The sequence below is a fragment of the Amphibalanus amphitrite genome, unplaced genomic scaffold (genome assembly GCF_019059575.1).
Source record: "Amphibalanus amphitrite isolate SeventyFive unplaced genomic scaffold, NRLGWU_Aamphi_draft 000620F_arrow, whole genome shotgun sequence".
In the NCBI taxonomy this organism is placed as follows: domain Eukaryota; kingdom Metazoa; phylum Arthropoda; class Thecostraca; order Balanomorpha; family Balanidae; genus Amphibalanus; species Amphibalanus amphitrite.
The window spans coordinates 392,888-409,529 of NW_024882114.1; the positions used below are offsets into that span (position 1 = coordinate 392,888).

A 16,642-nucleotide genomic window follows, 5' to 3' on the forward strand; every position below is an offset into this window, starting at 1 on the left:
AAAGGAACAGCATCACCCAAGATGGTCCAGCATGGCAAATCCACGCCACCGCTGCCAATTCCTTCGCTTACTAAGCCCACAAAACATCCAAAACCGTCTCAATTACTCTTCACCTGACGAGACGGCCGACACACTTAAATAATGAAATTGGAGAAACGCCGACCGTGCTCCGCGATGGTCCGATACCATTAGCGCCCGCTCATTTATCGCTGCGTTACCATCGGTAAAAAACAGCCATCATTAATCCTGTATTGGTAGACCGCTAAGTCTCACAGGACATCACAATTCATCGCAGTTGCTGCTGCGTGCATACATGGATACTGGTAATTTATACGAGCTCTGCACACCTTCATTACGCTTGAAGTGGTACAAAATATTATCTTCTCAGGGAACGAGCATTGCACAAAGCGATTCACCTTCCTATTTGGAAAGATGTCAATTGAAGCCTTTTATTGAAGGTCATACCATCACCAAACAACAGTTAGTCGTACATTTTACAAAACGGGTGTGCGTTTCGAAACCGTATCGTACAAGTCAACATTGCACATTTCCTGTCTGCGTCCGGTAGGCAAAACACCTGCCGCGTCCACCGGCCATGCGCAGTTGGCAAAGCCGCTTCCCGACGGACGAACGAAACCGAAAGTGGCCAGGGACGGGGGAGAAAGCGGAAGCAGCGGGCGCGCGCGCCAGATGCCATTATAAACCTATCACCCCGGCCGGCCGGGCGAGACGCTCCGATGGGTTAACCGGGCCGATCGCCGAGCACACCAACGCCAGACCGATGAGACGTGACGGTCTGACAGTCTGTTATAACACAGGACCGTGACGGAGCGGCCGTCACCGCCGCTTCACAGCGCAACAGTCCTTCCTCTACAGCCACCTATCCACCGCTGAGCCATTATTGCAGCACACAATTTAACCCGTAACGGAGCGACTCAGGTAGGTACTTCCCTGAAATATTACTCACTGCAGCTAACCCATTCGAGGAAAATTTCACATAAACGTGATGCACCAAACTATTCAGGAGAGACAGGCAGATGAAATCAGTCAAACAGAAATATTATGCTTACCAAACAATATTTAACATTCCAGCAATTATTGTAACGAAGCACAGTAGCTTTAGCTCCAAAAATGGTGACCAGATATTTCCGTTCACCCAGGCATCAGCGGGCGCGTTTCAAACACCAAAGTAAGGAATGCAACTCATTCGCAGACACAGGAGTTAAACTCAGCCTGCGGAAGCGTAAGTATGCAGCAATCATTCACAAGCCACCGAGCTCGGTTAGAAAGCGACTGTCTGTTCAGAACAGACAAGCATTATCATTTATCACGAATTGCACTTACTCCTCACTAAAGGCAACCTTATCATCCCATACAAACAGCACTTTTTCACTTCCCGTCTCATACCATCTACCTTCCAATCTTTATTAAATCTTAGTAAATACCCCCAATAAGCCAAAACTATACCTACCCAAGAAAAAAAAAACAGCCAAAAATTTACCATTCTTACCCCTTTTGGTACAGAGCACGATTCACTGAGTCATCGTCACGGCCCCCTCACTACCCCAGCTACCCTAGCTTCTCGTGTTATCCCACCGAACCAGGTACTGACATCCTGATTTACCACTCGCCTCATCCACCAACCACTCTCTCCACTCAAACTCTACCCCTATGGAAAGAGGCATGACACATAACACCAGTCCCTCGTCCACCCCTGCTATCTACTGAGCAAAACCCAGGATCCCCTCACTTCTTTTGATTTCCGCTCTCTTCTCAGTTGTCGGGCAGCACCTTGTGCGGGTTGAGAATGCCGTGCGGGTCCAGCATGGCCTTCAGCTGCTGCATGAGCGCCACAGCGCTGGGCGACTTGGAGTACCCGATGAAGTTGCGCTTCTTGAGCCCGAGACCGTGCTCCGCCGAGATGGATCCGCCGTGCTGTGCCGTCCACTCGTACAGGCTCGGCTCGATCTTGGACAGGACGGCGGCGTCAAAATCACGCGTCGTCATGTTCAGGTGTATGTTACCGTCGCCTGCAGACAGAGGGTTTCGTGATTAGAGTGGGGTGCGCAGGGTGACAATGGTTGAAATTATGAATGATATTTGGTCACGGTGTTGCAGTAAATGTCACGAAGTGCAGTGGCACTGATGGAAAGGGAGATGAGCTGTCTGGAAATCAGAGTAATATTGACGGAACACAACAACAGAGAGAAGGTGCGACGCTATCGGTGAGGAGCGATTGATCATTGAAGTGCACCAAAATGACACCAATCCACGCAATTTTATGTCAGAAATACTTTGGTGTATGAGCTGCCCCTGATCTTAATTGCTTGATTGCACTTGTATTAATTATGCATTGAGGGAAGGTCGGACAACATACAACTTATAAAGCAAAACATGAATCAAGATGTAGGGGCAAGGTAACCAGAATAAATGGACCCGCTTGACGGTTGAGAGGATAAGAACAGGACCACTTACCGGCTCTCTTTGCAGCAGACGCTCGGGATCTCGCTCGGCTCAAATGCCAACTTTTTTGTATTTATGCAATTTTGTAAATTATATAAAACCAACACAGACAAGCATGATGCGTTTGGTTCATGCAGCGTGTCATGATAAGGCAGACAACCAAAGACCATGACCATAGCGTAATCCCGGTTGCATGCTTCTCGTAGGATAAGGACGCGAGCCTTATAGGGATAAAGCTGTAAAATAAATGACATTAAAAATTGCTGAATGCTACAACAAACTACCATAAAGCACATTCTCTAGCTGAACACCACAAATCACCTAAAGGATGTTAGGAGACTGTTACGTCACTTACGTGACACCTGTTCCACTATTCATCGTCCAAAGGTAGGCATGAGTGGGACAGAACGATCATTTGTTCGAACTGGTCAAACAAATGGATGGATTTGGCGCGGAGGTCAATGGGTCACGGAGCCGGAACCGCCCATTCCGAGCTGGCCTGCCGCAGGGGTCCGTCCTCGCACCGACCCTGTTCACGCTGTGGTCGGCGGACCTCGTGGCGGCGCTGAAGCGGATTCCGGGCACCTCTGTCTTCCTGTACGCCGATGACACCGCAACACTGTGTTCCGGCGGTACGATAGCGGAAGCCAGGGACCGGGCTCAACAAGCGGCGGATGCCATAGCGAAATGGGCCCGCGACTGGAAGATGCGGCTGGCAGGAAGCAAGACGCAAGTTTTAGCCCTGTCGCAGCACTACGTCGACGCCCGGGACCTGTACATCCACGTAGACGGGGCACGAGTGGACGCTGGGAGACACCTTCACCTTCTCGGTGTAACCCTGGACCGGCAACTTCACATGGGCGAGCACTGCGCGCGCGTCCGGAAGAAGACCAAGCCGAGGATCGCACAGCTCCGTAAGATGACCGGGCGTTCCTGGGGTCTGCGGGAGCCACAGCTGCGAGTAGTAGCCAACGGCTACATCCGCGGTGCCCTGGAATACGCGGCGGCTGCATGGCTCCCTGCAGCGTCCGAGTCCCACGTAGAGCTACTGGAGATTGAGATGCGCGCCGCAGCCCGCGTTATCACCGGGTGCCCCGTGAGCACGCCGAGGGACCCGCTCCTCGCGGAAGCCGGTCTGGTTCCCGTGAGAGCACGCCGGGACCTGCTCGCTGCCAGACTGAGCTGTCTGGCAGCCTCACAAAGAAGCGGCGACCCACTGCGCGCGGTGGCCGAAGCAACGGCCCCACGGCGGCTCCGCACCACCACCGGCTGGCGCGACACGGGAGCGCGCGCCCTGGTGAGCGCGGGCGTGCGAGATGTACCTGTGGAGGAGCGCCTGCACGTCACCATCCCACCGTGGATCGATGACACCAGGGTCCAGTTCAGACTTGACATCGGCAACCACATCAGCCGCACAGCACCACCCGACGTCCGGCGGGAGAGAGTGGAGGAGCATCTGGCCACCCTCCCAGACGACGCCGTATGGGTGTGGAGCGACGGCTCGGCGGAGGGAGGTGTCTCAGCCGGAGGGAGTGGAGCGCTGATAATCCTCCCCTCAGGCGAGGAACACGAGCTCCGAGCCCCTGCGGGCAGGATATGCAGCAGCACCCGCGCCGAATTGGTGGCGATCCGCGGGGCACTGGAGATGCTGCTGCGGCTGGAGGGCGGCCTGGCGGAGAGCCCGGTCATCGTCTGCGCCGACTCGCAGGCGGCGCTCGCCACACTGGCGAGTGGGGCTGGGAGCCAGGCGACAGCACTCGGCGCCGCCGTATGGCGACTGCTCCTGGCGCTCACGGACGGAGGACGCCGAGTCTTCATGCAGTGGATCCCAGCGCACTGCGGAATACCCGGCAACGAGAGAGCGGACGTGCTGGCTAAAGAGGCATCCAGCCTGTCGCAAGACGCCGTCCCAACGGACGTCCGCTCGATGGTGAAGGCAGTCGGCCGCTCCGCCACCAAGGCATGGCGTCGCAGCTGGCCAGACAGCTTCTTCAAAACCATCATGGGAGACCGGATGCCGATGCCGGTGCTTCTGGAGTCTCGCGACGAGGCGGTCAACGTCCACCAGCTGCGGGCGGGACACTGGAGCCGCTCGCAGAGCTACCTTCACAGAATCGGACGCCGCCCCGAGCGCGACTGCCCACAGTGCAGTGATCTGGCCTGCCCGGCGGCGCGCTGCCTGGTGTGTCGCGAGGGCCCAGACACGCCGGAGCACGTGCTGCTGAGGTGCCCGTGCTTGGCTGGCGCGAGGCTCCGCCTACTCGGCAATATCAGACCGGACCCTACGCAGCTTCGGGACGGCGGGGCCGTGGCGGCCTTGAGCCGCGGCTACCTCAGTCACCAAGAGCCGTTGGGCTACGGTCGGCCGTGAGCCGACCCGGGGAGACCAACAACAACAACAACAACTGGTCAAATCGACCACAGAGCGAAGCTCTATGATTGTCCACGACAGTAATGCCATCTGACGTCCGAGCTTTAAACTGTCACGTTACGTTCTCCGATCTTCGAGTTTAAATTTATGATGGTAACTATCTACGTGCACCTCCAACCCATAACCACCACCCGTAACATCTCATCTCTGCCTGGCGCCTGCACATGTCACATGCTACCTATGTCGAGGCCACTCCTCGTCTGGGTGGCGCAGATCCTCACTGACCAATCAGTTAGCGTGAGGAAGCGCTCGGCAGATAGCCATGCACTCTCAGAAGCCACCGACGGGTCCAGTGTACACACACCCAGCACTCACCGACGTAAGTCTGCGCACTCCTGATTATGAGTCCGTACTTTCTCTGTACTCACCGATGTGTCCGTATCCACAGCAGGTGACGACGCTGTCTCCCAGTTTGCGGCGCATCTCCAGCACCACCTCGTAGAAGGCGTTCAACGGCAGGGAGATGTCGTACTTGAAGCAGTAGCCGTCCCCCAGCAGAGCCTCAGCGATCCGCTCTCTGAACTGCCACAAAGACTGGAGGGGGAGGGGGAGGGTCAGTGTCGGGGCCACAGAGACTGGGGGGAGGGGGGTCAATGTCGGGGCCACAGAGACTGGGGGAGGGGGGTCAATGTCGGGGTCACGAGACTGGGAGGGGCGGGGGTCAATGTCGGGGCCACAGAGACTGGGAGGGGGGATTAATGTCGGGGCCACCAGAGACTGGGAGGGGGGGGGGGGTCAATGTCGGGGTCACAGAGACTGGGAGGGGGGTCAATGTCGGGGCCACAGAGACTGGGAGGGGGGAGGGGTCAATGTCAGGGCCACAGAGACTGGGGGGGGGGGGTCAATGTCGGGGCCACAGAGACTGGGAGGGGGGGGGGGGTCAATGCCGGGGTCACAGAGACTGGAGGGGGGGGGGTCAATATCGGGGCCACAGAGACTGCAGGAGAGCACACGGTCAGACTAGCCACAAAAACTGGGGAAAGGCACACTCTGTCACGGTCACAGAGTAGGGAGGCGGGACACACTCAGGTCAGCAGACTGTCTTTCTCTGAACAGCGCCGCCGCTTCGCTGACCCACGCTGACCTCTCAGCCGCTGTAGCCCACCCCGGTCTGTCAGTGACCCAGCCTGACCCGTAGGTCGCAGTGACCCACTCCGATCTGTCAGTGACCCCCCCCCCCCCACACACACGAAGTTTATTGGCAAAGTGCATGAGGTACATTAAGTTTGCATTATGGAGAGTTGGCGCAAAAGCCATGGGATTATCTCGTGGCGCCAAATCTCAGCTAATCTGTCCACTGTCTCCAATATCACTACACTGCTATACCGCCGCCGCCGTGTCTCGGATTGTCTCGCGCAGCCAGCCGCCCCCACGCGTGCCCAGCGACGGGCGCAGGCCCACCAGGCTCAGCGAACAGAATGGGCCTGACCTGTCCCACTGACCCACTGACCTGACCTGTCCCCTTCACTAAACTAACGCACCTTGATCTGTCCGACATCCGTCGCCAGCACGCCGTCCGTGACCAGCTCGCGCTGCATGGCCTCCTCCATGAAGAGGCTGAGTTTCTCCTCGTCGTGGGTGTCTCGGCTGCCGGACGTCTCCACCACCATGTAGAACGGGTGGCCCGGCAGCGGGTGAGACATCTGCCGGAGAGACGGCAGGGACGGTTATGACATCAGGTGGTGGGATGGCGTTATTGGGCGGTGATGTGACGTCATCAGGCAGCGATGTGACGTCATCAAGAGGTGACGTTAACGAGTAACTTTATGCGCGATTCTTTGGCAGTCACTGTATGAATTAATTCATGGAAAGGTATGGTAAGTCATGAGTAACGTAAGTAGAAATGAGAGCAAACAATACAAGCGTATCACACATGCATCCTCACACATTGCCTCATTTTCATTAACTGCTAGTTCTAACTTGCACGAAGGCCACTCACATTCAGATTGTTGACGACACACTCCTGGGAGGCGCCGTCCATGAATTCGATCGAGGACAGAATCTCACCCAGCTGCGACTGAGCGAACTGATAGGTAGAGAGAACGTCCTCAAAGCTGCGCACGGCTGCAGGGTGGCGCGGGGAAGGTAGCTGGTCAGACACATTGCAGAGATGCAGCAAGTATCATGCCAGTTTCACGGGTGGTGAGGTAGTTCACAGTATCGGCAAAAATATCAGCAATCCGTGCGGTCGTTACAACCACGATTACTCGTTACAACCACGCATTTACTAACTGAATTGAGTCATTTATTGACCATTGACTTATCTGCAATGTATAGCATCGTACGTCCCAGGCCCTGTCCTACCCTCTCGCCCGAGCTCTGTCCATTCAACTCCATCTCCCATCATCCCTGCACTATGCTTAGACCATGTATCAGCGATCTATCTCACCCACGTTCCGAGAGTCTGCCCGCGGCACCCACCGAGCATCACGAGGTTGACGCAGGCGGGTCGGCGCGGGCAGCTAATGGCCACCTTGGTGACCACTCCCAGGGTTCCCTCCGAGCCGATCAGCAGGTGCTTCAGGTCGTAGCCCGTGTTGTCCTTCTTCATCGTGGACATGCAGTCCAGCACGTCACCGTTGGCCAGCACCTGAGACGGTGGAGCACATGTTACAGCAGAGGGACAGTGACGAAAAGAGCGATATCCAGCAATACAGTGGGTGGGACCATGCTGTAACAATAATGAATTAGCCTTAAGAAGTACGTAAATGTAGATGTAATTTGCCCAAACGTCTTCCCATCCAGCAAACCAAAAGATAGAGACTTCTCGTTTGCCATAAGCACCATCCAATGAGAATCAGCACCTTACACCATTGCTAAACACATTTCTATAACAAACCCATCATTCTTTATACCATATATCACCCTCCCGGTCCCGGCTCCCGGTGTCCCCTCCCACTGACCGCCTCCAGTCCGAGCACCGTTCCGTGGAGCCCTCCGTAGCGCACCAGGCGCAGGCCCCCGGCGTTGGTGGAGACGTTGCCGCCGATCTGGCAGCTGCCCTTGGCGCCCAGATCCAGCGGCATCATGAAGCCCCGCTCGGCCAGATAGGTGTCCGCGGTCTCCAGGACACAGCCCGCCTCACAGACCAGCGCCCCTGACCGGCCGAGAGACGGACGGTCAGAAACACGCGCAGCCGGGGGGAGGGGGAGGGGTTTGAGAAACAGTGCGAGACGAGACGATAGGAGCACTCAGGTTTCACTCACGTTTATTTGTAAGATGAGTGGATTTACATTGAACGAGATGATTGGTTAGGTTGGATTCATTGCTGAACTAAAAATGAAAGGAAATAATGCGTGTATGATTGGGTATATGTGTATTGAAGTGGTTCATATCGAACCGAAATACGGCAGAACTGCCACAGTCTAGTATGACGAGGCCTGTGGCGCGGGAGATCCCAGTCTTACCCGAGTTGGTGTCGAGGTCGATGATTTTGTTCATCAGCGAGGTGGAGAGCACCACCTCGTCAAAGACAGGCACGCTGCCACCGACGAGTCCCGTGTTGCCGCCCTGGGGACAGACGGCCAGCCGGCGCTCGTGGCAGTGCCGCAGCACGGCCGACACCTCCTCAGTGGAGCGAGGCCGGAGCACCAGCTGACTGGCACCTGGCGGACAGATAGCGCACTGTCAGTGCGCTGCGCTGCCGGCAGATGGCAGAAGAGCCACCAACACGGCGCCGGCCACATCCACCACAGCCGGCCGTAGTGACCGGACTGAGTACTGTCAATACCGGACAAGGTCGGTAGGTGGCAGGCGAATCCGCGTCCGGAAGAGAAACATTACTGCCAATACAAACAAGCCGCCACAGAGAAATATCCGCAGCCCTTTAATCCACCCACCAACCGTGACACAAACAGCACTGTTTTGCTCTCATAGCTGGACATTATAGCCCGCCAGGGGTCAGCGTCCGCGTCACCGTCCACGCGCGGGTGCCGGCAGCGGCGCCGCGCCTCACCTCGCACGGAGCGCAGCCAGTCCGTATTGTAGCCGTCCAGGTCCTCAGTAATAACCCGCTCGGCGCCCAGCAGCCGCCGGAAGTGCGTCACGTCGCTGTCGGTGAGCCGGCCGAACGGGCCCCGCTTCAGGTCCGGGTAGCGGACCGAGGTCAGCTCCACCTGAGGGAAAGGCGGCCGCGACCGCGACGGACGGTGACCGTGCAAAGGGTGTTTGCAGTTATGGTGTTTGCTTCTGTATATGTCAGTGGTTCATGGGGAGACGTGACTGTCATGGTAGTGACTCTCTCGTGCAGGCCTGGGTCCGTTGGCGGAGTCCCGTTTTCCGGGTTCACCGGTCTGCGGGCGGCGGCCTATTCAGTTACAGGTCGCGTACTTTATGACCACCGTATGGATAACGAGAGAGCCCGTAAGGTCATGGCGGGCTGGGGGAGTGGCGGTACTTTCATCCTGTTACCTTAGGACCGTCAGGGAGACTGACCGGCTGCCTGTCAGAGTACTGGTAACGAGCTAATGTCTCTCAAACAGAACCTAGACAGGTAGGTATTTACTCAACTGCAGGTCAGGTGTGGGTCATCTCCCCCTCCCATCCCCGACCCCAACCCAATCGCCACGCATTGACGACCCTAGGAATGATGAATCAGTCTCCTGTCGGGCCGATGCACGTCAACAGTCGTTTAATATTTATGAGCATGGCTGTTTAGTTGGACGTTCGACAGATGTCAGCTCAGTAGCCAGAGCCAAGGGTCAGAGGCCAGAGCTAGGTGAGCCGTGACCGGAGGAGAGCGTTTCGACGTTGGTGCGATAATTGACATGTACCTACCTACCTATTCGTTGGGAGTGCGGTTCTACGAGCAAATGATGTCGCAGTGAGAGCCATGGGAGCGGTCCTCCAGGGTATTCCAGCCATATTTGGTGGCGGCCGATTAGGGGATACACGAGAGATGAGGGGTGAAAAGTGGGCAGGACGACTTTTCGTGGGCAAAGATCCAGGATCCTCGTGCGATGACATCGATGCGTAGGCGAAAAGTTGCGGAAACGGAGATCAGAGAGAACGAAGAAATTGGGATGTGAAGATATGCCCCGAAGATTTGCACATAGCATTTCGAAAAAAAATGTGCCAGGGATATTGTATTGTATTCACTCAGCAGCACATTCCAATGTAAGCATGCACATCTGATGGGATGACACACAATTGGCTATTACTGTGCTTTGTCGAACAGTGTATAAACAAATAGGGACCAATATATTTACTGTAACAAACACATCACTCTCGCACGTATATCTACAGTTTAACACCGACAAGGCATCCAGCGTTCACGTACTCACGACAGAGAGACAGTTTCTCTTCACTGCGGCTGCAAAACGTGTTCTGTTCCGCGCTCTAACTTGGGGCGGCAGGGCGTTATAGTCGGCTACCGCACGGTACAAGAACTGTCGTTTGCCGCTGTTGTGCTGTACGGGTGGTAAGCGGATGTCACCCGAGTGACGCGTGTTTCTGCCGGTGATTTCGATGTTCTGACTAAGACTATTCGCAAGGCAGACAGGCTGTCCTGTTGTAATGATACTGTGTAGTGTGGTCACGTTGTGATAATAGGCTAGACGGTTTGCGTTCAGTACAGGGCTTTGTTGTATCACGTCAGATATATGGTCGAACTTACGACGGTTTGTCATGACTCTGGCGCAGAAATTAAGGATTGCTTGGACCTGCCTCATGTTTGTCTGGTTTGCGCTACCGTACACAGAAAGGCAATAACGTACAATCGAAATCACCAGACTCTCCACCACAGTGCTGACGAGCTCACCAGGAAGACTGTGCCTGACGTGTGACAGGGCTACAAGCAGTCCCGTACAGCGTGTTTTAATGTCAGCGATGTGAGCAGAGAATGTCAGAGACCGATCAAATGTCACTCCAAGATTGCGAACAGTGTCACTCTCCTCTATGCGAGTGGTCCCAACAGTGATGGAGACGGGTGGCAGGCGTTTCAACATCTGTTGCGTTCCGACCACGATCAGTTTAGTTTGCCGGCATTCAGTTTCATGGCATGCTGTCCAAACCATTGGTACATTGTGGAGACCGCACGCTCCAGCCTATCCGAAACCTCAGCCAGGTCTGCCCGCCTACCGGATACGATGATCTGTGTATCGTCCGCGTACTGTGTGATATGCACATCCCTCTCAACATGGAGGCTGACATCATTAGAGAAGATCGTGTACAGCAATGGCCCGAGGCACTCCCTTGATACACGCCGATGGGATTTTCACGAGGCTGTGACGTCAGATGACCACGATGTCTACAGGTAAATGACACCTTTTGACGATGGTTGCGCAGGTAGTTTTCGAACCAGTGAGTGCCTACACCGTGAAGGTGAAGCTTCTCGAGGAGCTTTCCGTGGTCAACCACATCAAAACATTTGGATAGATCCAACAGCACCACCATTGCAATTTCACCACTGTCCATGGCCCTAAGTAGGGTATCGCTCACCGACACGAGGGCTGTCTGGCATGAATGATGTCTGCGGAACCCATGCTGTGATTCAGCGAAGAGATGACATGTCTCGAAGAAATGATACAGCTGCTCATGGACAATACGTTCGGCGATCTTAGCTATGCAAGGGACGATCGAGATCGGTCTAAAGTTAGCCGGATCGTTTAAAAGTCCTGACGAAAAGTCCTTCGAGTTATTCATACTCAGAACAACACAGGCAAGATGCTCTAAGCAATCTATAAGCAATAATAAGCAATAAATGCAGGCCAAAGATCTGGGGACTAAGAAATGCGACTTATATTTCTGAGATGGATAATGTGAGATGGATATTGACCCATTCACGCTATTTGAATAGCTGTGAGGCGTGCCTCAAGGGGACACTTAAAGGAAATAGTTCACTTTTAACATGGGGTTTGGAACTGGAATAGCAGTTTTGTTGCTTGCGCTGAGACTAGCACAAATCAGAAGCTTTAACGGCCCAACGATCACCCTAGACGAAGATATTCCATTTTTCGTTCCGAAAAGAGTGCCTTGCAGAGGAATGCGTGCCTTGCTGAGGAATGCAGTCACGTCATCGTCAGCCAATCAGAATGCTGCTTACAGCCGATGGGTTTGTCCTACGCAATATGATTGGTCAACGCGTAATAAGCTTCCGCGTCAAACATTGTTTATATAGAATATAGTTCTTCTTATACTAAAATATACAAAATAATCCTTTTTACAAAAACGTTTTGTTTTATTTTCTGATCATTTTAAGCATAAAAAAACATAAATCCATAGCAAAATACTAATTTCAGGAAAGTGAACTATTTCCTTTAACAAGATGGGCTAAGCCCAGTGGAAGTTGGTGATCGACCTGGCCCAAAGCATCACTTCTTTCCTCTCAAACTCATCTTGTAGCTCTGACATAGATCAAAAGGGCATAACTCAGCAGCAAAACAAACAAGCAAAAGAGGAGGATGCACACATGTATAATGAACATTTGATGCAAATGCTAAAAGAGATAGAGTGACTAGTCTCTTTTTTTTGCGCGCCCTAACTCTTCAATAACGACTAGCCTCAGGTTTTGTAAAATCAAATATCTAAGTTACCTACCTATCGCAAACAATATCAGGCCAGGAAAATACATTAGTTTTACAACAGAATCTAACAATAACTAATGTATAATTCATTGCTGTGATGGTTTATGGCACATCTTAAACTCCAGTTTGTGGAAGAGAGAAATCCTTAGAAATAAAGAAGCACTTACTTCCTTTAATGCAAAGCTGGAAGAGTGAACTCTTCTGGTAATCAGTTGCTTACACAGCTGCCAACCAGGACCTCTCATTTTCTTTGGAAGAAATATTTCACTGAAACAAAAACAAAAAGGCTGGAGAGAACTGAAATAAACTGTTTGCTAGTTTATCATAAATCAACAGTCAAGCAAAAAATAATAATAAACCAAATTTACATAGTTGGTATTGGCTGTGCCTAGTTACGAAAAATGAAGTTACAACCTAGTACCTACCTAGTCTAGCCTGAACTAGTAGAGTGGTTGCAATATGCAAGCGCTGTGAAAAACATGCATATATTTCAAGCTCCCATTTCAACTTCAATGTTTCAACTATGAAAACATCATTCACCACTTCCCCTGGCCGATCCAGAAAAGTGACAGGTGGTCTTGGGTGCTGTGGGGGCTGGGGGGTGGGTATTACCCCACCAAATCATCCAATTTCCAAAAACTCATCAGACTTTGATTCCATGATGTGCACAGCTCGAACTGTGCAGTTTAAAATACTTTTTTGCATAAAAGTTTGACATAGTTTTACCCTAAAAAGACATAAATTTTTATCGATTTCCAATGCTACAGGGGAAGCATTTGCCCCGAATGAACCCTGGAATCTGGATCCACCAGTGACCAGTTCGTAAAGAAATATGAAGCATAAACCACAGTGACAGTCTGCATATAAATTGATATTTATTAACGATATTAGCCTCCAAAGAATGAGAATATTCCATTGAAATTTCAGGGACAAACCGATAATTGGTTCATAAATAACTCATTCTCACAAAGAACCTATAGCCTTGCAAAGAACTTTAAGCAGCAGTGTTACTGTTCTTTGTATTGTACATGTGGAATGGCTTACATTTTGAATGCTTAAGATAAAAAGCCAATAATATTTAAACGATAGGTACCTACCTTATTTCCAAGGCAAGGAAACTTTCAACGCGAGACACTTAGTTGCTTTGAAACAGTCTGGAAACCCAAGTCTGGAAAGTGTTATCCTCAGTAGGTAATCCCCAGCCTATATCAAAAACGATATGTCAAAAACGACGGGAAAGTGTTAAAATGTGTTCAAAACGTGAACAAGTGGTTTGCGGACGTTTCTTAGCCTTGCTAACTGTAATGATAGATTGCATTCGGTTCACCATAAGCTTTTCCTTCTGAATACTTTTACTGAAACATTTGCGCTGCAAATGCAAACATGTTTTGAAGCCATATGCGCCCATATTTGAAGGGAAAAAGAAAGGAATGAAGGCAGACGCAAGGAGTAATAAAGTAATGTAATCTTGGACGCAAGGCCGCTAATGGGAAGAGTGAGAAGAGGAAGAAGAGAGAGAGAGAGAGAGAGAGAGAGAGAGAGAGAGAGAGAGAGAGAGAGAGAGAGAGAGAGAGAAGAGAGAGAGAGAGAGGAGAGAGAGAGAGAGAGAGAGAGAGAGAGAGAGAGAGAGAGAGAGAGAGAGAGAGAGAGATGGAGAGATCGAGGTCCACATTCGTCCCATCCGGCAGTCCTCTCTCCCTAAATTTTATCTCTCTCTCTCTCTCTCTCTCTCTCTCTCTCTCCTCTCTCTCTCTCTCTCTCTCTCTCTCCTCTCTCTCTCTCTCTCTTTCCTCTCTCTCCCCCCTCTCTCCCCTCTCCTCTTTTTCCTCCCTCCTCTCTCTCTCCTCTCTCTCTCTCTCCTCTCTCTCCTCTCCTCTCTCTCTCTCCTCCTCTCCGGTGATGATATTTATTGACCTTTTCAAGTTGACCTTTTAAATGTTACATTTTAATCATTTCACTCATCGGCACGTGACGAATGAAATACGATATTGGCAAAGTCAATGGTGTAGGAGTTTTTGAATACATGGAAATGCATAAGCATTGCCTGGCCCTGGCCTGATGCCTATATCGCCTACCCACGGCCGCATACCAAATTTCAGTGCAACAGACAGTACCTAATTGCCGAGTTATTGTGACGGGTACAAAAAATTGACGCTACGCCTCATTTTGCATGCGAGTTGTGCAGTGGAAGCACCCATATGCATCGCGAGTGGTCCGATGCTTGATAGAAGGTGTAGGGGTTTCAAGCATCGGAACCGGCAACCTTTTAATGGTTCCCCCCATGTACAGACATTACGTTAATCAAAGTTACTCTACAATGCCCGCCTGCCACCCGGGTGTATTAAACTAAGCGGCCCGTATGATTGTTCGTTCACGTTCACCGTGTATCAGCCCGGCATCTGCCTTTACCCAATTCAAAGATTTGGCTCACATTCCCATTACATTGTATTTTGGGTCTCGCGGGACGAAGTGTCATTCTCTCGGATCATTTTCCTCACGCACACTATACACATCACTTACAATCGCTCACTCATATACGCCACGCGCCGCGCCGATTAATTATAATTTAGATGGGACTGTCCTGGATATAAAACGGGAGTGCCCACCGCTATTTGCGGCGGGTCGGAAAGCCAAATGAAATCCAGGACATTTGTCGGGACTTCCGCAGCGCCTGGGCGCTGCGGCGTTAATTTAGGGGGGAGGGAAAAGTTCGCTTACCGAAAGATGTTGCCCCGACGACACCGCACTGGCAAATGCCACGAGAGGCGGGCCCGCGAGTCCCAGGTGCCGGCCAGCCGCAGCCTTTCACCCGGCGGGCACGCCTTTCCCGCCGGAGGCTATCATGCGGCGGACTGGCCTTACACGCACTCTGGTACTCCGGCCCGCCATTTCTCTCCGACGTATGAATTTTGCCCTTACATAATAATGCCCCCTCCCTCGAACGGTCAAAAAGGGGTCCCCTTACTCTCCAGGTGAAGCTTGCGCTATGATCTGTACCAATAATTATCCTGCCTGAATCATTCATACCACATACATCCAACTTACATCAGTACATTACACTCGATCGCCCAGCCCCAAGCTCCCTCTCAATGTTCGTCCGTGTCCGTTCTCCTGCCAATCGCATCACACGCTTGCCGTATTGTTCGCCGCTCCAATCCGTGACCCGCACTGATCCGCTCGCCCGCATCGCCTCGAGTTCCTTCCGCTCCTTCCTTTCCGCCCTGAGTCTATCCGCGCTGCACAGGCCGCCTCGAACGGCGGCGCGCGATGCACTGCCGGGGGCGCACGCTGCTGCCCATGGCCGGTTGTAGCGGGCGGTGGACACCTTGATAGATGGCCGCCTTCTTGGGCGGCCGTACCTTTATCCCAGTGCCACCGCCACAGTCCGGGACCTCCCGAGCTGCAGCTGCTGCCCCCGCTTGTAAGTGCTCGCGCGCCGCTAGGTGTCGGGCGACCGTCTTCTTCTGCCATGCCCGCCTCAGAGTTGGACGGCTCCCGCTAGGCGTCCCGGGGTCGCGCCACCAGGTGGCGGTGGCGGCGGCGACGGCGGCGGTTCATGGGCGCGGGTGGTGCGCCGTGCCCGCCGCCTGTTACGCTGCCGCCAGCTTGGTGCGCCACCGGTATAGGGCGTCGATTAACCACCAGGTGGCGGTGGCGGCGGCGACGACGGCGGCTCATGTGCGCGGGTGGTGCGCCGTGCCCGCCGCCTGTCACGCTGCCGCCAGCTGGGTACGCCACCGGTGGAGGGCGTCGACCCCCGGGAGCTGTCATGTGGCGCCTCTGCACGGCCGGCACCTGAAGCTGCCGCCCGACCATATGCTGCCGCGGATACTCGGGCCGCTGGTTCTGGATCGGGCGGCTGTCGACAGGTTGGTTCGGCTGTATCCCAGCCCGTGCAGAGCCGGCGGGGCCGTCAGGTCGGCCGGCCCGGCCGCCGTCACACACTGTACCGCCGCGGCCATTGGCACCGCGGTTTCCAGTGGGGCGGCCGCAGGCTGCTGACCGGCGCGGTGGTGAGACGGGCCGAGCTCCGCCGCCCGCCGTACTGCCGGGGGCTGAACGGGACGGCTGGCGGATCGCGCGGCCTGATGGCCGTATGAGCGCCGCTCCCGTCCTGCCGCGGGCGTTATCGTCGCTGGAGGCGGGCGGGCGGAGGTCCGTGGGCGAGTGCCGCCGCCCCGAGCTGGCGCGGCAGTAGTAGCCGCGGGATCGGCGCGGGGCAGCG

The 16,642-nt window shown here is 53.6% G+C and overlaps 1 protein-coding gene across 1 annotated transcript; it reads right to left on the bottom strand.

The window, feature by feature from the left end:
- Window positions 1-235: 235 nt before the first annotated feature.
- On the bottom strand, window positions 236-13,779 carry LOC122363423 (D-2-hydroxyglutarate dehydrogenase, mitochondrial-like). The gene is made up of 10 exons (XM_043332679.1): window positions 13,515-13,779; window positions 12,585-12,684; window positions 8,850-9,009; window positions 8,302-8,499; window positions 7,798-7,991; window positions 7,316-7,484; window positions 6,834-6,958; window positions 6,376-6,537; window positions 5,263-5,428; window positions 236-2,030 (listed from the first exon to the last, which is right to left on the bottom strand). The coding sequence occupies exons 2-10, from the start codon at window positions 12,660-12,662 to the stop codon at window positions 1,774-1,776; spliced, it is 1,509 nt and encodes a 502-aa protein (XP_043188614.1). The 5' UTR covers window positions 12,663-12,684; window positions 13,515-13,779; the 3' UTR covers window positions 236-1,773.
- Window positions 13,780-16,642: the final 2,863 nt, after the last annotated feature.